Source organism: Pipistrellus hanaki (genome assembly GCF_964339955.1).
Source record: "Pipistrellus hanaki genome assembly, chromosome: 15".
NCBI lineage: Eukaryota > Metazoa > Chordata > Mammalia > Chiroptera > Vespertilionidae > Pipistrellus > Pipistrellus hanaki.
This window is the reverse complement of record NC_140517.1, coordinates 37,504,939-37,525,299: the sequence shown is the minus strand read 5'-3', so window position 1 is coordinate 37,525,299 and position 20,361 is coordinate 37,504,939. Positions and strand designations below refer to the sequence as shown.

The following is a 20,361-nucleotide window of genomic DNA, read 5'->3' as shown; positions in this document are numbered from 1 at the left end:
CTATGTCCCCAGATTCAGGGACCTGGCTCCCTCCTCCACTCCTTTCCAAGTTCCCTATAGAGGTAGCTGTTGCCATGGTAACAATGGCATTGTGACCTAGGGCCTGGGCTGCCCCTTCCCAGCTCCAACCCTTCCCCATTCTTCCCAGCCAGAATACACCATCCCCTCACCACCTCACTTTGCCCATCCCTTGCCCCCTTATTCCCAAGCAGGACGCGGCCTTCCTCGAGGGGTTCAGGATAGAACCACTCTACATAAGAAATCCCCTGCCCTCAATTCTGCGGGGGCAGGTGGTGAGAGGAAGGTTAGAGTGTGATGAGCTCCTTTCCTCTGACACTTGTCATCTCCCTGCCAGGCACGTCTCAACCCCGCCCTCTGATCACAGCCTGAGTCCCTGATGGCTAGAGATGGAAGAGGAGGAGGGCTGGGGTTAGGAGAAGTCATTCAATTAAGAGGTCAAGCAATTCCCGGGCCTGCAGAGGTCAGAGAGACAAAAGGAGTAGTTCCAGGTTGTGCACTTACATGATCAAATTAATAATAATAGCTAACCCTCTGTCTGAGGGCTTCCTGTGTGCTAGGTACATCTATAAGCACTTTATAGGTATTATTAACTCATTTAATTCTTACATTGTCCCATGAAGAAGGTACATTATCCCCAATTTACAGATGAAGAAGCAGGTACAGAAACTAAAAATGGTTGCCTGAAGTTCCACAGCTAGGATTCTGTAGTAAGAACTTTAACCCAAGGCTATTCTGTGGCCAACTGGCCACTCCCTTTCTTAGGTGGGCCATCTCCCCCTCTTTCTCCTCCTCCCTTCCCTCCCACTCTCCCTCCTCCCCAAGAGTTAAACTTATGTCTGTGTCCAACCAAGCTCATGATTGCAAACAATCTAGTCAGAAAGAGGCATGTACAGGAATTACCCAATCAGAAGCAGGGAGTTAGGAGACCAGGCACCAATCAGAGAGTGATTGTGAGGAGCAGTCCAATGCAGAGTAGGTTTGGCCAGAAGGATTATGGAAGGACCAATCAGAGAAGCCAGAAGAGCAAACACTATCTAATGGTCAGCACAGAGGGGGTGCTTTGGGTTTGGAGCCCCTCCTTCCAGGCGGTACAAATCGGGGATTGCCCTCTTTCCACTAACCTCCCCTCCAGGCTCCCTAGTCCCTCTCTCCCCCCTCCCCCCCTAGAGAAAGCATATCCCTTTTCTTCAATTAAAAAAATGTTTTTATTGGTTTTCAGGAAGAAAGAGAGAGAGAGAAAGGAACATCAATGATGAGAACCATCCATTGGCTGCCTTCTGCACCCCTCCTCACCCCTGTACTGGGGATCCAGCCTGAAACCTAGGCATGTGCCCTGACTGGGAATCCAACTGTGACCTACTGGTTCATGGGTCGATGCTCAACCACTGAGCTACACTGGCCAGGCAGGCTCCCTAGTTTTTGCTAGGCACTTCTAGTTAACGTAGAATATAAGCAGGGCTTAGGCTGGAGAAGTGGAGACTGGATTTTAGGTAGAGCTGAGAATGGAGGACCCAGACTAGGTGTCTGAGGGACTAGTGTCCAGGCTAACAACTAGCTGCTTATGGGGTGGAGCCTAAGATGGAGAAGTGGGGCTTTGGCTGTGGGGTGGGGCTTCGACTTGTTGCAGGGACACAACTAAAGGAGCCTGGCCCAGCTAGTACCAGGAGGTCAGGGTTCCATTCCCAGGCAGGGCACATGCCCTGACTGTGGACTCCATCCCCAGTAGGCGTTGTGCAGGAGACAGCTGATCAATGATTTTCATCCTTGATGTTTCTCTTCCTCTCCCTTCCTCTCTCTGAAATCAATAAAAAAATTTTTTTTTTTAAAGAAGTCTCAATACATACTTATATACTTTAGGGTGGTGTCTAAGGTGTGAGGTTTAGACTTCGGGTGTGGGACCTAGAATTGAGGTGCTTTGCTTAGATAAGGCTGGGGATTTTGCTTTGGAGTGGCGCCTTAGAGACTCTATGGGGAGTGAGGGTACATGGGGAGAGGGGTGATAAATTGTGGAAGAATTAGGTTAGTCTAGCACAGGAATTAGGGCCCAGGGAAATCGTCACACTATCTACTTCTACCTGTTGCCCTCTTTTCCAGGCCAACTCATACCCCTGACCTTAAGGGGCACGCCCTAGCCACTGGCTTATACCCCTCCCCTTCTAGTGACCGCAGGCTCGGAGAGCATGTTTATTCCTGAGAGATCTCTATGGAGAGTCGGTAATGGGCCTAGTTCCCAGATCCTCTCCCAAGAGACATTCCAGAACACCTGTTTACTGAGCACCATTGGGATCCGTGGTCGTTTAAACACTGGAAAACATTGGTGCCCATGCCACTTCCCGCAGAAGACTTACATTTCAGTGACCAGACAGTAAGCAACAAACAAATAAGTAAACAGGAAATAGGTAAACTCACAAGCAAACAAGATCATTACCAAGAGTAATAATGCTCTGGGGAAAACCTAATGAGGTGATGTGATAGAAGTGGTGGGACCTGTTGGGGCTGCTCTTTGTTGCCTCTTCAGTCTCTAAAAGAGTCCTCCTGCTCTTGTCCCCCTCCTAACATTATTTTGAAACATTTCAAACGTGCAGCAAAGTCAAAATAATTTCACAGTGAATACCCACATACCCTCCACCTGGATTCCACCATTAACTTCTCACTGCACTTACTTTGTATCCATTCATCTATCCATCCATCAACCCATTTATGTATATTTCAAAGTAATCTTCAGATATCAGGACCATTGGTGAGGGTGGGGGTGGGGAAGGAGAGCCTGTAATCCAAGAGATTACATTTGAGTTAAGACTTGTGTGAAAACAAAGAATCAGCCATGGACCCAAAGACCGAAAAGCCATCCCTGAGGCCGAACACAAGCATGGTCCGATGTGCGGATAAGCGCTCACAGGGCCAGATGTGCTTTGTGAGTGAGGCTGCCTTAGTTTCTCATCTCCCTGCATCTGTCTCCCTTAGTGTCTTCCTTCTAACCCGCCCCTTTCCATCCCAGGTCTGCCCTCACCCTCTTTCCCTTCACCTCCACCCTGTCCTGCTACTCACTGTGCATGTGAGAACGCAGGCAAACCTCCCTCAGGCTCCACTTTCCTCTTCTGTAAAAAGGAGGCAGTGAGGAAGCCTCCTCATCTGGCTGCTGTGAGAGTGACTGGAGCCTCAGGACCATTCCTGGCGTGAGTAGTACTGGACGTGTGTCCCTGTGGTAATGCTCCCGCGTCTGCTTTCCCAGGCCAGCAGGTAGCACCAGGAACCAGGGTGGAGGTGGAATCTGGGGCTTGGTGTGTGCGGGGATTGGCTGTGAGCAGCTCAGGGTCCACCAGAGACAGGCTCTGCAGAGGCGCCTTGGTCTGAGGAGCAGGGCAGGCTTCCTGTGTGACCTGGAAAGGAAGAATTTAGGGAAGGGGGTTTGGGGCAGGGCCTTGATAGAGTGGGATCCAAAAAGAAGTGCTTGGGCCTCCGGGGATCTGGTGGGGAGGGGGGCGCGGCAATAAACAGACTTTGAGGTGAGGCCTCAGTGAATATCTACAGTGAATATCTCAGAAAGAGGTGAAGAGTGGCCTGAGATACTCAGAGGGGTTTGGGGGAGGGGCCGATGGCCATTGGGTAGGGTGGGATAAAGGGGTCTGAACAGGGAAGGAGCAGGAAATCCTGGACTAACAGAGAAGGGGAAGGCTCTGCTGGGGCCAAGAGAGAATAGGAGCAGGGAGGGGGCAGGGTGCTTAGGAGGCTAGGACTGGTGGGGAGGATGGGAAAGAATCAGGGCAAATCAGGGGTTCTGGAAACCAAGGAGCGTATTGAGGGGAGGATGGTCTGGGTCTAATGGGGGTAATGGGGAAAGCTTAGGGTCTCCCATGGGGACATATTTGAGCCCTCTAGAACTTAGACTTAGTTGGGAATCCCTATTGGAGGTTAGGAGATGGTTTGAGGTCTAGAGAGTGGAGGACATGGCTGGGGGTCCCCAAGAACTGGGATATGGTTTGTGGTCGTGGGTGGCTGTAGAACATGGGCTGGGTCCCCAAAGAGAGCAAGGCAGGATCTGGGGTTTCCCTGGATTTTGACCTATGGCCTGGGGCCTCTGAGGGGTAGGGTGTGGAGCCATGATCTGGTGTCCTTAATGGGGGTGGTTTGGATGCCTGGGATTCTGGAACATACGGGCTGGGGTCTTGGATGGGGTGAGGAGAGTCTGAGGTCACCAGGGAGAGTAGGACGTGGTTCGTGGTTCCGGGTGGCTGTGGAACACGTTCTGGGGCCTCGGAGGAGGTAAGGCATGGTCCGAGTGCCCTGGCTATTGGGACCTGCTCCGAGGTCTCCTTTAGAAATCCGGCTCCCAGGCCAGCCGGGGCGTGGTCTGGGGTCTCCGGGGAAGGCGGCGGGGCCGGGGGTGGGGCTGGCAGAGGCGGGGGCGGGCCGGGGCGCTGCGGTGGAGCCGGCTGTGCGGCGGCCCGGCTGGGCGGGGGTCCGGGTGCCCTTCGGCCGGCGCCCCCTCCCCCCTTGCGGCGCTGGTGGCGGCGGGGCCGGTGGCGGGCGGCGCGGAGGGCGGAGCGCGCCGGCGTCCAGGGAGGGAGGCGGGAGGCGGGCGGGAGGCGGCCCCGCGGCACCGCGCCCCCTCCCCCGGCCCTCCCCCCACCATGGCGCGGAGCGAGGCGGCGGCGGCGGGGCTGGGCCCGGCCCCCCCCCCCCCTCCCCGGGCTGGGTGAGCGCAGCCGCGGCCGGGAGGCGGCGGGCGGGGCGCGGTGTGAGCGGTGTGAGCGGGTGTGAGCGGGTGTGAGCGGTGTGAGCGGTGTGAGCGGGTGTGAGCGGGTGCGCGTGTGTCCGCGCTGCGGCGGCGGCGGCGTGCGCCCGGCCTGTGTGCGCCCGGCGCCGGGTGCGCGGCTGCTCGCGGGGCCGCCGGGCGTGTGCGGGCGCCGAGCCGGGGCCGCGACCGGCCGTGCGTGTGTCCGGGGCCGCCCCTCCGCCGTCCCCGGGGCTGCCGCGCGCCCACCGGAGGGGCTCGTGCAGGTGCGCGTGGGCTGCGTGTCCAGGTGGGAGCCTGCGGCCGGGCGTGCGCTCCGCCGGCAGCCTGGGTGCTTGTGTCCGGGTTGGATGCCATCCGAGGCGGGTGTGCCGCGCGGGTGTTCATATTGTGCGTGTGTGTGTGTGTGTGTGTGTGTGTGTGTGTGTGTGGTCTGCGGGGTGCATGTCTCCGAGGGTGTGTATCTGTGCGCCCACGTCAGGTTCCGGGCCGGGGCTGGGACTCGGCGCCTGGTGGGGCCAGGCCTCTGTGTGGTTTGGGGGAGGGGAGTTTGCCGCTCCCTGGGTCCAGGTCAACTGGTGTGGGGCGTGGGGAGCGGGTCCTCAAGCGGTCCTTGGGGGAGACGGCCATCTCTTCCCCTTCCCGGCGGCTGGGTGGGTGGGGGGATGGGCGGTCGGTAGGTGGACAGATGGAGGGATGAGAGGCCGAGGGGTGGACAGATGGGTCCTAGGGGAGGCACGCAGACCTGGCCCCTCCCCACCCACCCCACTCCAGTCCCCACACCCGACAGATCTCCGCAGAGGGGGCCAGAGTTGCCTGCATCCAGATGGCCAGGCTGGAGACCTTTGGGCTGCTGGTGGGAGGATCGCCTTGGACTAGTGCTGTAGGACTCAGCTCCCCAACCCTCTGAGATTCGACCTGCTGAACTCTGACCTCTGGCCCTGGGTTTTGCTGTGGTGGTGGGGGCACGTATGGTGGGAAGGAGAGATGTTAGGATTTCTTTGGCCTGCAAAGTAAGTGGGCAAGAATGCCTCAGGACTGGGAGAGATGTGTGTCCATGTATGTGTGTGTGAATCTGTTGTGTGTGCCTATCTGTTGACTATGTCACTGTGGTTCAATATTTTGTGTGCATTTGTAGGTGTGTAAATCCCTTACAGAGCTGGGTGTGAGCATTTCTTTATGAGTAACATCTCAGAGTGTCTGTGCAAAAGGTAGATCTTTTTGTACCTTGTGCTTGTTTGAGTGTGTATCAGCCTTGTGTCCATGTATACTTGTGGTTCTGTGTATGTGTGTGAGATGTCTATCAGCTAGTGTGTGCATTTTTGCATCTGTTGGTGTAGGAACATATCAGCTTTGTGACTGTACATCATGGGGATATGTGAAGTTGTCTGAGCATGTTTGGGCATTTAAGAGTGTTTACCTGTGTATCTTTGATTGTGCAAGTTAGTATCTGGTATAAGTGTGTGCCCGTGTGTTGGTGAGTGTGCAAGGGTATATCTGTTATAAGTGCATATATCTGGTTGTCTGCAAGGGTAGGTTCATGTTTGTATGTGTGTGTATGTGCATGTGAGCATACACATCTGTGTGTGTGTGTGTGTGTGTGGGTGCGCATGTGAGCGCACACATTTGTGTGTTCGTGCATTTGTGTATGTGAATGTGCAAGAAAGAGTCAATGTTGTACATGTGTGGTTGTATGTGGGTGTGTCAACCTTGAGGGTATGTGTCTGTCTCTGTTGTGAGTTCATTTATGCATCAGTGTTGGTCTCTTAAGAGAGTTTGTATGTGTTCAAAAATATATGTGCAGGATTGTATGCACACACATGCCTGTGCCCCTGGCACAAGGCTGACCCTGCTTCTGGACCCAGTGAGATTGGGGTTCATGTGGTGTGATCTGTGGTATGCTGGGGTCCAGCCTGGGGCTCATGGACACAAGTGTGTCCACATTTCAGGCCAAGAGCCAGTTTAGGACGGGGGCACAGGGATCATGCTGGTGTATCTATGGAAATACAAGTGTAGAGACTTGAGTTGTGGGCCCATGTGAGTTTTGAGATGTCTACCACATGTTGGTGTGACAATGATTTGATGGTGACATGGGGACCTCTGATCCTTCCCCAGCTCCTGGTACCACTTAAGTCTTTGAAGTTGGGGGATTGGGAGGTGAACTCCGGAAGGAGGAGGCTGAAGGAGAAGGAGGATGGGCTCAATTCTTGGGTCCTGAGAATGGAAGGGACTGAGACCTGGGCTCTTGAGTCTGAGGGAGGAAAAGGGTGGTTCCAGATTCTAGGATCTAGGGAGAAGGGAGCTGGTGTCACTGGAATCTTGAGACCCCAGAGGACAAAGGTTAATGTCCTGGACTCTTGAATTTTGGAGACCAAGACTCCTTGATTTCTAGAGATTACTTTCTGGGTCCATCTGCAATTATGCAGCGCCTGCAGCATGAGGACTGAGAGTGTGATCACACCAGGGACTTCCTTGGCTGAGATGGTCTCTGAGGCAGATCTCCAGTGAGGAACCAGAAGGATGCTAACAGGGTCATTTTGTTTCTTTGTAGGTACTGGCCCAGGCCCTGACTCCCTGAAGAGAGGTGAGTGGGGTCCCCCCTGCTGGGGAGATGTGGAGTGGTTGGTCTTGTTCTGAGCCCCTCTGGAGGCCTGGAGCCCTGCCTGAGGATTCCAGTGAAGGGTATGGCAGTGTCCTGAGGGGCCAGGCTAGGGATGGGGTGGTGACAAGGTCAGGAGCATCATGGGTAAGGGCTCATAGAACCAGGGCACGGGTAGCAGACGGGGGTCTCAGGCTTAAGAATCCCCTCTCTGGATGGGTAAGGTAGTTAAGAACAGGGGTTTCCTCATGATGGCAGTAAAGGGTATCAGAGAGTTCATGGCATGAACTGACCCCCGCATTTGGAGAGTGACATGAATGTGTCTACCATTTGTGTGTGGGGGGAAGATCTCCTGGGACTCCAGCCTGCTGGTGGCTGAGAGAGCCAGAGGGAAATAACAACAGCAATAGCATAGACGTTTATGTAGTGTTGACTTTGCCAGGAGCTGTTCTAATCACGTTACATTGCATTATCTCACATAATCCCTACAATGACCTGATGCGGTAGGTACTCTTATAGCCCCATTTTACAGAGGAGCATGCTAAGGCACAGAGAAGGTAAGTCACTTGAGCAGAGTCACACAGCGGGAATTGGGGTGTGAACCTGGGCAGTCGGGTTCAGTTTCTGCCCAGCAATGCTGCACTGCCTCTCAGTAAATGTTAGCTATTTTCATTGCTATTGTAGTTCCTGCAACTTGAGTCTCACCCCAGCGGTGGGAGGTGAAGCGCTGTACTCAGTGCTGTCACTGTCATAGATGGGGTTCTGAGCCCTAGAGACCCACAGCCAGACGGGTGTGGACGGGGCCTCCTACCTCAGGAGTTCCGCCTTCCAGGCCAGGGCTTCCTGTACAGGGAAGTACAGGGTCCCAGAGGGAGGGCAAGACGAGTAGTCGGGGGCCTTGGAAATGGTGGGGCCCCCTGACTTGGCCTCTTTTTCTCTCGTCAGCCCAGGGACTATCTCCTTCAGTTTCTGTCTCACTCTTTGTCTCTATACAATCTGATTCTCCCTTCCTTTCTCTCCTTCTCTCACTTCCTCTCTCCTTTAGGTCTCAGTCTCTATTTTTTGTCTCCTCTACTAAGTTTTTCTGTCTCTCAATCCTTGTCTCTTCACCTTTCTTTCAGATTTTCCTCTCTCTCTCTCTCTCTCTGTCTTTGTCTCTGCCCGCCTATCTCTACCTCCCCTTGTCTCTCGCTAGTCTCCTCACCTCTCTCTCTGAGTCTCTTGGTTCCTCCTCTCCACATCTATCTTCCCTCTCCCCACAGGGATGAAGGACCAGGCCACATTAGGTCACAGCCCCAGACTGCAGATTCCTGGGAGGCGGGCCAGCAGGGACTGGGGTGCAGGATGGGGTGAAAACCGTTTCAGGGATGCCCCCTTTGCATCCTTTCCTCCTCACCCCCCACCAACCCCATGTTGTGATGGGAGCTGACATGTCGTGGGCTGCAGCTGCCACAGGGGAATCCCTGCTGGAAGGTTTTGCCTGGAGCAGAGGAATGGCATGCGTGTGTGAGTGTCTGTGTGTCTGTGTAGGCATGTGTGGGGTCTTTATGTGTCCACAGATGTGAGCACAGAAGTCTGCCCCCTGCTTGGGAGCTCAGAAGAGCCCAGGATGAACCAAGGTCCGAGAAGGACTTCCCGAGGCTGAGCAGGGAGACTGGTGTGGTTTTCTCAGCCTCTTCCACCTTCAGACTCCCTTTACCTCTGATAAAGGGTGGGGGGTATTGCCCATAACATGAATACTTACTGAGTGCCAGGCCTGTGCCCAGGGACCCCCATGAATGAGTTTACTGAACCCTTGCAACAACCCATTGAGGATGGTACAATTATCATCCCATTTTACAAAACAGGCGAGTATGGCCTAGTTAGCGGAAATCATTGGTTTGGGGTCACAGAGCCAGCAAGTGAACCAAGACTTGAACCTGAATCTGTCTGATTTCAAAAAACTTTCATATATATATATATATATATATATATATATATATATATAAAATGTATCGCTATTGATTTCAGAAAAAAAAGGAGAGAAAGATAGAAACATCAATGGTGAGAGAGAATTATTGATCGCTACCTCCTGCACACTGCCTACTGGGGATGGAGCCTTTGACCTGGCCTGTGCCCTTAACTGGAATTGAACCTGGAACCCTTCAGTCTACGGGCTGGCGCTCTATCCACTGAGCCAAACCAGCTAGGGCCAAAGTACTTTCCTTTAATAATAGTGCATACTTCTATACCTGGCACATAATGGGCACTCGATGATGATAATACTTAACATGTATTGAATACATTTTATGTGCCAGGCATTGTTCATAAGTAGTACACCATTCTCAATAATCCATTTAACCCTCACAGAGGTAAGGCCTGTTTCTTTCTTTTCTTTTTTTATCTTCTTTTTACAGATGAAGAAACCGAAATTCAGAGAGGTTCAGACACTTGCCCGAGGTCATACAGCTAGTAAGTGTCAGAGCTGGAATTTGAACCCAGGGAATATGGCTTTGAAATCCATGAACTTACACCCTAGTTAGCAGTGATTTTTTTTTCTTTCTTTAAAAAAAAAAAAAAAAAAAAAAAATATATATATATATATATATATATATATATATATATATATATATATATATATATTTTATTGATTTTTTACAGAGAGGAAGAGAGAGGGATAGAGAGTTAGAAACATCGATGAGAGAGAATCATCGATCAGTTGCCTCTTGCACATCCCCTACTGGGGATGTGCCTGTAACCAAGGTATATGCCCGGAATTGAACCTAGGACCTTTCAGTCCGCAGGCTGACGCTCTATCCACTGAGCCAAATCGGTTTCGGTGAGCAGTGATTTTTCAAAATGTTCAGTGGGTATTAGAAGGCCCAGTCAGGGCCAGGTGTCACCCCTCTGGTTAGGAGATTATGAGAGGTCTGGGAACCCCTAGGGGAGGGGTGGAGGTGGGGACAGTGGTAATTTATCAACCAGCGTTAATATATTATCTACTAACAAATGCATGCCGACTGAGGATCAGTGCTGTCACTGTCCTACAGAACTGGTTATCAGGAAGGGGAGGATCTGGGTTAGACTCTGAGCAGAACATCCCAGGACAGCCAGGCTGGCGAGCAAGCTCTGTGCCTGGGTAACGTTCTCCTCCTCCTTCAGGTCTTACTGTCCACTCCTCCCACCTCCCCACTGCACCATGGCTCCCGGCCCTTTCTCCTCTGCGCTGCTCTTGCCACCACCTGCAGCCCTGTCCTTTCTGCTGCTGCTCTGGGCAGGGACATCTCGCGCCCAGCCCTGTCCTGGCCGCTGCATCTGCCAGAACGTGGCGCCCACGCTGACCATGCTGTGCGCCAAGACCGGCTTGCTCTTCGTGCCGCCAGCCATTGACCGGCGTGTGGTGGAGCTGAGGCTCACAGACAACTTCATTGCGGCCGTCCGCCGCCGAGACTTCGCCAACATGACCAGCCTGGTGCACCTCACCCTCTCCCGCAATACCATCGGCCAGGTGGCGGCCGGCGCCTTTGCTGACCTCCGTGCCCTCCGGGCTCTGCACCTTGACAGCAACCGCCTGGCCGAGGTGCGTGGCGACCAGCTCCGCGGCTTGGGCAACCTCCGCCATCTGATTCTCGGAAACAACCAGATCCGCCGGGTGGAGTCGGCAGCCTTCGATGCCTTCTTGTCCACCGTGGAGGACCTGGATCTGTCCTACAACAACCTCGAGGCCCTGCCCTGGGAGGCCGTGGGCCAGATGGTGAACCTGAACACCCTCACGCTGGACCACAATCTCATCGACCACATCGCTGAAGGTACCTTCGTGCAACTTCACAAACTGGTTCGCCTGGACATGACCTCCAACCGCCTCCACAAACTGCCCCCTGACGGGCTCTTCCTGAGGTCCCAGGGCCCTGGGCCCAAGCCGCCCACGCCGCTCACGGTGAGCTTTGGCGGCAACCCCCTGCACTGCAACTGCGAGCTGCTCTGGCTGCGGCGGCTGACCAGGGAGGATGACTTGGAAACGTGTGCCACCCCCGAGCACCTCACTGACCGTTACTTCTGGTCCATCCCGGAGGAGGAGTTCCTGTGCGAGCCCCCGCTGATCACACGGCAGGCGGGGGGCCGGGCCCTCGTGGTGGAGGGCCAGGCAGTCAGCCTGCGGTGCCGCGCTGTGGGCGACCCCGAGCCCGTGGTGCACTGGGTGGCACCTGACGGGCGGTTGCTGGGGAACTCCAGCCGGACCCGGGTCCGGGGGGATGGGACGCTGGATGTAACTATCACCACCTTGCGGGACAGCGGTACTTTCACCTGCATCGCCTCCAATGCCGCCGGAGAAGCCACGGCGCCCGTGGAGGTGTGCGTGGTGCCCCTGCCTCTGATGGCGCCCCCGCCGGCTGCCCCGCCGCCTCTCACTGAGCCTGGCTCCTCGGACATCGCCACGCCCAGCCGACCTGGTGCCAATGAATCCGCCGCTGAGCGCCGGCTGGTGGCGGCGGAGCTCACCTCCAGCTCCGTGCTCATCCGCTGGCCGGCGCAGCGGCCCGTGCCAGGCATCCGCATGTACCAAGTCCAGTACAACAGCTCCGGTGACGACTCCCTCGTCTACAGGTGGGTGCTTTGGGCCCAGAGCCTCCTCCCGCCTCAAGGGTCCCCCTCCTCTGCCCACTTCCTTGGCCTTCTTGCTCAGCTGGGGTTCTATTATAGATGGCCATACCGAGTTGCTCTGTCTCCTTCTGTCTCACTTTCTGTCTCGCTGTCTCTGTTTTTCATGCATTTTGCAAATCTTTGTTGAGCACCCTCTTGAGTCGGGTTGGGCGCTGGAGTTATAACAGTGAATGCCCGCCCATCCCCACTCCCAAGGAGCTTGTGGTCCATAGTCCTGCTCAACAAAGGTGTTGATTGTGTACCTGGTCAGTTAAACGTTTTGGAGCATGAAACACACACACATACATTACACACACATCTAACAGTTACATTTATATTTATAAGTTATATGCCAGTGCTTCTGTATCAACACATTGGGAACATAATAGAACAGAAAACCAAAATATATAAATATAAGTTATTTTCATTATTCACTGAGTTAGAAGCCTTCGCCCTGTATGGACAGACATTAAAGAGTTACTTTCTCCCATCATCCATTTTCTTAATTTCACATCTGCCTCTATCTGTCCCTTCTTTCCCTCCTGCCCTTGTTGGGCACTGAGGCCCTGCTCTGTGCTAGGCTCTGAGAGTGCTGGGGACACTGGGAGACCAAAAGACCAGTCCCCACCCTCAGGGACCTTATGGTCCAGAGGAAGGAGGCAGCTAGTATTCGCTGAAGTATTGCCTTGGCCTTGCAGTGTCCTTCATCTTGGTAGCTTTTAAGTATGACTCATAGCCATAGACCTGGCACACAGTGGGCACTTGATAAGTGGTTGTGGGCTTTGTGAGGCTCTCCTTCTTCCTGGCTCTGTCTCCTTCATGTATGCTGTAGAGCATCTGCTGTGTGCTTAATCCTGTGTTTGACTTCACTTGGTAATGCCAGAGGTTGTAAAGCCCTTTTTGGGAGCCCCATTTTTTGGTGTGCTCAGACCTGCCCCCAAAAAGCCTGCCTCTTGGCCTCCAGGGTCACCTCCCAGGGTTCTCTTGGCCACAGTCTTGGTACACAGTAGGTGCTTTCCCATTGTTGGCGGAATGAGTAAATGCCTTTGAAAACTTTGTCTCTGTCATCCTCATTTTCTTTTAGAATCTGGTTATCAAACACTGAATGTCAGATTCCATGCTGGGCCCTGGGGCCACCGAGAGAGATCAGACACTGGCCCAGTTTTACAAACTTGAGGGCAAACAAATGAACAAAACAAAAACCTTTATAAGGTACTACCAACGATGCTATTTCATTTGATCTTTCCAACTCTGATGTGAAGCAGTGATGATCCCCTTCCCATTTTATAGATAGGGAAGCTGAGGGCCATGGAGGAAAGTCACTTGTTCAAGGTTACACAGAAAGTGGCAGAACTAGGATTCCAGTTCTTACCCTTCTAACTCCTAGTCCTGCCCTTTTTATGTTTGAATACACATTTATTGTGTTCCCACTGTTTGCCAAGCAGGGATTAGTGGAGCTGGATAATACATTTCTGTAAATAACTCTTGGTTTATGACTCTCCACTTCTCTCTTTCTTTCCTTTTCTCTCTAACCTGTGGCCACTACTTAGTGGGGTGCAGGGAGGTTTTCAGGATCCAGACCCAGCATGTATTCAGTTGTTGATTCCCTTCTGTCCCTAGCTAGGCAACAGATCTGGGGGCTCTTCCCTTCCCCTGAGGGCCACAGTTCCAGTCCACCATCTCCCACTGCAGAGGCCTGCACTATGGTGCGGTAGGGGTTAATTTCCTCACTTCTGCCATGGGTGGAGGTGACATCCAATCAGAAGCCTGCTTTGCTGCTTGCTTGGGTCTTTCAGCCAATTAGACACATGTGGGCTCAAGCTTTCTTAAGGAGCCAGCCTCTGTCCTTGAAAGGGGGGAGCCCCTAGCAACTGTTTTTTTTTTTTTTTGTTTGTTTGTTTTTAGGGAAAAGAGCAAGAGGAATCCTAGTCTCTCTGAGAGGGGAGAGGGAAAGAAAAGAAAGACTTGCAGCCTGGGGCTCAGGGTTGGGAGGTATGAGGAGGAAGGGGAGGAGTGGTCTGTAAAATTGCAGGCAAGGGGAGAGTTGGAGAAGCGGGTGGGTATTATAGAGGGGATAGGGCTCTCCCTGGAAGCCTTTTGGTTGGAGGGTGGCTTTTGATGGTGGGGAACCTTCAGAAAGTCAGACAACTGCCGTAAGCTTCAGGACCAGAAGGTGGCCTGGCTGGAGGGAAGGTGAAGCATCGAAAGGTAAGTGGGGTCATTGACCTCTGAGAAGAAGTGGAGCTCCTTTTTCATGGTCCCATGCAGAAGAAGATGTGGTCCTTGTCTCTGGTGACCCACTAAGACCTTTGTAGGAGAGGAGAGCTTGTGAGGTTGAGTGATGGGCATGTGACAGTCCCAGGTTAGCCAAAGCTGGACTTGGCCGACAATGTGGAAAGGATGTGCTCAACAGAAGGAGCAAGGCCTAGTGGAAATGGTCTCATAGATGAGGGAGGGTGCAACTGACAGCAGAGTATGAGCCACAGCAAGGGTACTGGCCAACATAGAGTGGGATGGAAGCTAATAATAATGAAATTAAAAAAAATATATATTTTATTGATTTTTTACAGAGAGGAAGAGAGGGATAGAGAGTTAGAAACATCAATGAGAGAGAATCATCAATCAGCTGCCTCTTGCACACCCCCTACTGGGGATGTGCCCACAACCAAGGTACATGCCCTTGACTGGAATTGAACCTGGGACCTTTCAGTCCGCAGGCTGACGCTCTATCCACTGAGCCAAACCGGTTTCGGCAATGATGAAATTTTTAAGTGCCAGGCTTTGGGTATGTTAACTAATTCATACTTACATCATCTCTATGATGTACTAATTCTTAATATCCCCATTTGGGAGAATTGAGGCTCAGAGTGGTTAAGAAACTTGTGTAAAGCCCTAGCTAGTTTGACTCAGTGGATAGAGCATTGGCCTGCCGATTGAAAGGTCCGAGTTCAATTCTAGTCAAGGGCACCTGCCTGGGTTACAGACTCAATCCCCAGTAAGGGGCGTGCAGGAGGCAGCCAACCAATGGTTCTCTCTCATCATTGATGTTTCTATCCCTCCCTCTCCCTTTCTCTCTGAAATAAAAAAAGAAAGAAACGTTTGTAAGGCCCTAGCTGGTTTAGCTCAGTGGATAGAACATCAGCCTGTGGACCGAAGGGTCCCGGATTCAATTCTGGTCAAGGGCACGTACCTCAGTTGCAGGCTCCACTCAGGCCCCAGCCCTGGTCAGGGCACGTGCAGTAGACAACCAATCTATGTGTTTCTTTCACATTGATGTTTCTCTCTGTCTTTCCCTCTCTCTTCGAACTCTAAAAATCAATGGAAAAAATATCCTCTGATGGGGATTTAGAAAAAGAAAGAAAGGAAGAAACTTGTATAAGGTCACAGCTAGCAAGTGGCAGAAGGGAGACTCAAACCCAAGCAGTCTGGCTCCCAGAATTGTCAGTTTAACCACTTCTCTGCACTGCCCCTCATTTGAGGGCAACGGCCTAGAGCAAGAAGGGGGCATGTTTGCTTGGCTGCATTTGACCCAATAGTTATAGATGAGACTTACCTGGGGGTGTGAGTTGGTGACGTGTGGCAGTATAGGGTAGGGCATGCAAAGAGGTTCAGGACATGCAAAGAGTGGACACAGCCTTAGGCACAGTTAGGTATCATCCCCAGTGGGCTGTTATGGGATGTAGTGCAGGAATGTGTAGTTGAGAGGCTTGGAAATTGGCTCAGAAGATATATGCAGCTAGGAGATGAATTTACCCAAAGATGGAACATGCAGATAAAGGGGGTGGCCTGTACACACATGGTTTCCCTGAAAGGGCAGGAATATAAGAGGCACTAGAGGGCCCTGGCTGGTTTGGTTCAGTGGATAGAGTGTCAGCCTGTGGACTGAAAGGTCCCAGATTCGATTCTGGTCAAGGGCACATGCCCAGGTTGCAGGCTTGATCCCCAGAAGCGGGTGTGCAGGAGGTAGCCAATCAATGATTCTCAGCATTGATGTTTCTATCTCTCTCTCCCTCTCCTTTCCTCTCGGAAGTCAATAATTATACACACATACACACACACACACACACACACACACACATACACTAGAGGCCCAATGCACAAAGATTCATGCAAGAAATGGCTTTCCTTTTCCTGGCTGCTGGCACTGCCTTAGCTCTGGCCTGAGCCACCTTTCTGCTCCGTTCCTGAGCCACCTTTCTACCTTCCCATGCTGCCCAGAGGCCCAGAAACGCCCACTTTCTGCCCCACCCTGCCCCCAGCTGCTTGGGGCCTGTATATGCAAATTAACCCAACGTATTTGTTGGGTTAATTTGCATACTCACACCTGATTGGCTGGTGGGTGTTATGAAGGTACAGTCAATTAACATGTTGCTCTTTTATTAGTGCAGATATATATTTTTTCTTTTTAAAAAGAGGAACTAGAGGCTCAGTTGGTTGGATAGTCAAGGTTGCAGGTTCAATCCCCAGTCAGGGCACATAGAATAAGCAAGGAATTCAGAAATAAATGAAATAGCACTGCTTTTCTCTCTCTCCCGCTCTTCCATCTTTCCCTCTTCTCTCCCTTCTTTTCTCTCTAAAGTCATAACGACAGGGGGTGTGAGTTGACCACTTGTGAGGCTGGGGCATGTGGTAGGGGGTGGGGCTTGTAGTAATGGGGCTCCTTAAAGGATGAAAATATAATATGTACATAAGAGACCTTGAATGGCAGTTGTTGCTACCCTAATATGGTGAGACACTGCTAGAGGGTGTTTCCCTATAGGGTAGGGCATAAAAGCTATAGCACTCCTCTCATTCATGAACTAGGATATGTAGATAAGGGAATATGATTGACAGATGATGTTCTAACTAGGCAATAAGACAGACGGGGTTGGTCTGAGGGCAGGGCATGCAGATCAAAGGCTTGGCCTGTAGCAGTGGTCCTGAGAAGTTAGAAATTTGTTGCTTGCATGGCTGCTCTCCTGGTAAAGGGTGAGATACTGGTAGGAACACATGGTTTGGTTCCCACTGGTCACCATAGGTGGGACATAAAGTGAAATGGCTTGGTTCAGAGTAGAGCTAACCCCATGCTGATCCTGCCCCTTCCCACAGGATGATCCCCTCCACCAGCCAGACCTTCCTGGTGAATGATCTGGCGGCAGGCCGCGCCTACGATTTGTGCGTGCTGGCGGTCTACGATGATGGTGCCACGGCGCTGCCAGCCACGCGCGTGGTGGGCTGCGTGCAGTTTACCACGGCCGGCGACCCAGCGCCCTGCCGCCCGCTGCGGGCCCACTTCCTGGGCGGCACCATGATCATTGTCATCGGGGGCGTCATCGTCGCCTCGGTCCTCGTCTTCATCGTTCTGCTCATGATCCGCTACAAGGTCTATGGCGACGGAGATGGCCGCCGGGTCAAGGGCTCCCCGAGGTCACCCCCGCGGGTCAGCCACGTGTGCTCGCAAACCAATGGTGCAGGAGCGGCCCCTCCGCCGGCGCCCGAGTGCCGCGTGGCGCTGCGCGAGGAGGCGGCCGCGGCCGTGGAGGTGGAAGCCAAGGCCGCGGGGGCAGAGACGGCAGCGCCCGCAGACCCGGAGGCGGTCTTCGGGCGCCCCTTGGGCGGCTCGGCCACCTCGCTGTGTCTCCTGCCATCAGAGGAGACCTCTGGAGAGGAGTCTCGGGCCGCCGTGGGTCCTCGGAGGAGCCGCTCGGGGGCCTTGAAGCCGCCAGCCACGGCGCCCTCCGCGCTGGCTCTGGTTCCGGGGGCGGCGCCCGCACGGCCGCGGCCGCAGCAGCGGTATTCGTTCGACGGGGACTACGGGGTGCTCTTCCAGAGCCACAGCTACCCGCGCCGCGCCCGGCGGACAAAGCGCCACCGCTCCACGCCGCACCTGGACGTGGCGGGCGGGGGCGCGGCCGGGGAGGACGGAGAGCTGGGGCTGGGCTCCGTCCGCGCGCGCCTGGCCTTCACCAGCACCGAGTGGATGCTGGAGAGCACCGTGTGAGCGGCCGGGGCGGCCCGGGACTCCGGGGCCTGGACAGGACAGACGCTGAGCTGCCCGGACCCTGGGGCAGGACTGGAGGGAAAAGCACAGCGCCAAGACCTCTGCCTGGAGGGAGGGAGGCCCTTCTCCCGAGGGGGCGCTGCGGCCTCCGCTGCGGCTCCAGGCAATGCACCGCGTCCCGGGGAGTGAGGAGCGGCCGCCGGGCTCTCCTCCCTGAGAACTCCTCGTCCCCTCTTGTCCCTTCCCCAGCGCGCTCGCGGACCTCGCTGGAGCTGGTGCCTTACACAGCGAAGCGCGGGGAGGGGCAGGGCCCCCCCACACTGCAGCACTGAGACACGAGCCTCCTCCCCCTGCCCGGGACCAGGGGCAGGGACGAGGGGCCCATTTCTTGTATCTGGCTGGACTAGATCCTATTCTGTCCCGCGGCGGCCTCCAAAGCCCCACCCCCAGCCCATTCACCTCTCTGATCCCGTAGGGTCTGGCTCGGGGTCCCCTTTTCTCTGTTCCCCTCTTTTGTGTCTATCCTGTTCTCTGTCTTCTCTGTCTTATGTCTCTGCTCTTCTCTACTTGTCTCTTTTTTCTCTGTCCTGTCGTCTCTTCTCCTGCCCTCCCATATTTTGTCCAGTCTCTGTCTCTCCGGGATTACCTCCCCCACTACACATTCTCCCGGGCAGGTCCCACTGGAAGGACCAGACTCTCCCAATTCCTTCCTTTTTCCTCAAATAAATCCCCACATGAATAAAATCCAAAACAAAGTCCTCCCTACGGAGCCAGGACCCCCGCCGCAACAGAATTAAATTTTTTTCTGTGTCTGAGGGCGCTCTACTGACCTCTGTGTGTGCCCCTGTGTCGTGTGTGTGTGTGTGTGTGTCCCCTAGATTACAGCATAAGGGTTAAGTGAGATTGAGGGAAGGATGGCTAACTGGGACCAGGGAGACTTGCAGACAATTTCCTATCCTCTGAGCGATTTAAAGGTGGGAAATAATAATAAAACGATAATAGCTAACATTTAGTGAGTGCTTACTGTGTGCCAAGCACTTAAGTAATGTAATCCACACAACAACCCTAGAGCATATTACACTTATCCCATTTTGCAGATGAGAAAATTGATGCCCAGAAACGTCTCAAGATCACATAACCAGAAGGTGGCAAAAGTGGAGTTTGAAAAGGCAGGCAGCCTGACTTCTGAATCTGTCCTCTTCACCACAGAATTCTGCTGAGCAGTTAGTGAATGCTCCTTCCTCACAGAGGCATTGTGCTAAGCACAGCTCCTCTTTCTGAGGTTGGGCAGCTGTCCAAGGTAGGTTTCTTGGTTCCATTTTACAGACAGGAATCTGGACCAGGGAGAACTGAAGTCACTTGCCCAAAGATCCCAGTGAGAAAACAGTGGGACTGGCAGTTTGATCCAGGGTCTGACCTGTTCCTTACCACTACGCTGTTGCATCTGGAAGCTGGGGAATGACCCCAATGACAGCTGAGCACAAGTATCCCAAGCCAGCCTGATGAGGGAGGAAGGCGGGAAAGAGCTCATTATTTACTGTCTGGAATAGGAGGAATTGGAAGTGGAGAAGGGGTCTGCTTGGGGGAACAGATGATGGTTTGGGGAGGGGAGTTTCGGTTAAGGCTGAGGATTGTGGCTGGGGAAGGAAAGTTGGTTGGGGGCTACCCTAATCCTTGGGGGTGCTGCAGTGAAAACTTTCTGATCCTGGAGAAGGAAGAGACTTCATGCTAGCCAGGGCCCCCCTGAGGCCTGGGGAGGAGGAGAGGAAGACAGAAATAGAAACAGCAGGAGGGAGGGGGAGATCTGGGCAGACAGGGTGGGAGGTGTCAAGGACAAAGGCACCAGGAGGCTCCCTCACCCAGTGACCCAGCTACACTTACCTATTGGTCATCATGACTCCTGGGTACTGAGGGCTTCCCACGTGCTGGGCACTGTGCTCACAAATCCTCCCTGGTGCATGGGCCGGGGGGAGGGGAAGGGACATCCGTAATGCTCTCAACAATAATGATTAAAAGAAGAGCATGCAACCCAGCACCAGGCACAAACACTCACAAAATGAAGTTACTTTCATAGTAAGCATGATCACATTTGTACTCTGCAGCTGACATGTAGTGTGTGCATCTATGTTTCTAGACGAAGAAATAGTTGAGGTTAATGAGCTTTCCCAAGATCATACAGCCAGTAAACAGCAAAGTTGTGATTAGAAAGTTTATTGCCTCCAAATTCTGCACCCCTAATCATCTGACTGTATTGTCTGAGTCACTTGAAGAAACTTTATTGAGCATGCACTACATATGTGGTCCTGTGCAGGAGATACAGCAGTGAACAAAACAGACAAATAAGAAACCCCTGTGGCCTGGTCAGTGTGGCTCAGTGGTTGAGTGTCGATCCATGAACCAGGAGGT

General features: G+C 53.4%; 1 protein-coding gene across 9 annotated transcripts; it reads left to right on the top strand.

The window, feature by feature from the left end:
* Nucleotides 1-4,632: 4,632 nt before the first annotated feature.
* Nucleotides 4,633-18,770, top strand: LRFN1 (leucine rich repeat and fibronectin type III domain containing 1). Of its 9 annotated transcripts, none has more exons than XM_084906802.1 (7): nt 4,663-4,717; nt 7,308-7,340; nt 7,798-7,858; nt 9,752-9,806; nt 10,497-11,939; nt 13,881-13,967; nt 17,064-18,770. In XM_084906802.1, exons 5-7 carry the CDS (start codon nt 10,534-10,536, stop codon nt 17,953-17,955), a joined length of 2,385 nt encoding a protein of 794 aa, XP_084762928.1. In that variant the 5' UTR covers nt 4,663-4,717; nt 7,308-7,340; nt 7,798-7,858; nt 9,752-9,806; nt 10,497-10,533; the 3' UTR covers nt 17,956-18,770. The 9 variants fall into 9 exon arrangements, with proteins under 9 accessions (XP_084762923.1, XP_084762928.1, XP_084762925.1 ...); XM_084906801.1 differs by lacking the exon at nt 4,663-4,717 and adding an exon at nt 4,779-5,045; XM_084906797.1 differs by lacking the exon at nt 7,798-7,858 and having other exon boundaries at nt 4,633-4,717.
* The last annotated feature ends 1,591 nt before the right edge of the window (nt 18,771-20,361 follow it).

Bases quoted from the DNA above. Each gene is read 5' to 3' on its own strand.
- LRFN1 (XM_084906797.1), top strand. From the start codon at position 10,534: ATGGCTCCCGGCCCTTTCTCCTCTGCGCTGCTCTTGCCACCACCTGCA. The intron at 11,940-13,880 runs GTGGGTGCTTTG...GTTTGTTTTTAG, and splicing joins GACGACTCCCTCGTCTACAG to GGAAAAGAGCAAGAGGAATC. The intron at 13,968-17,063 runs GTATGAGGAGGA...CCCTTCCCACAG, and splicing joins CTGGGGCTCAGGGTTGGGAG to GATGATCCCCTCCACCAGCC.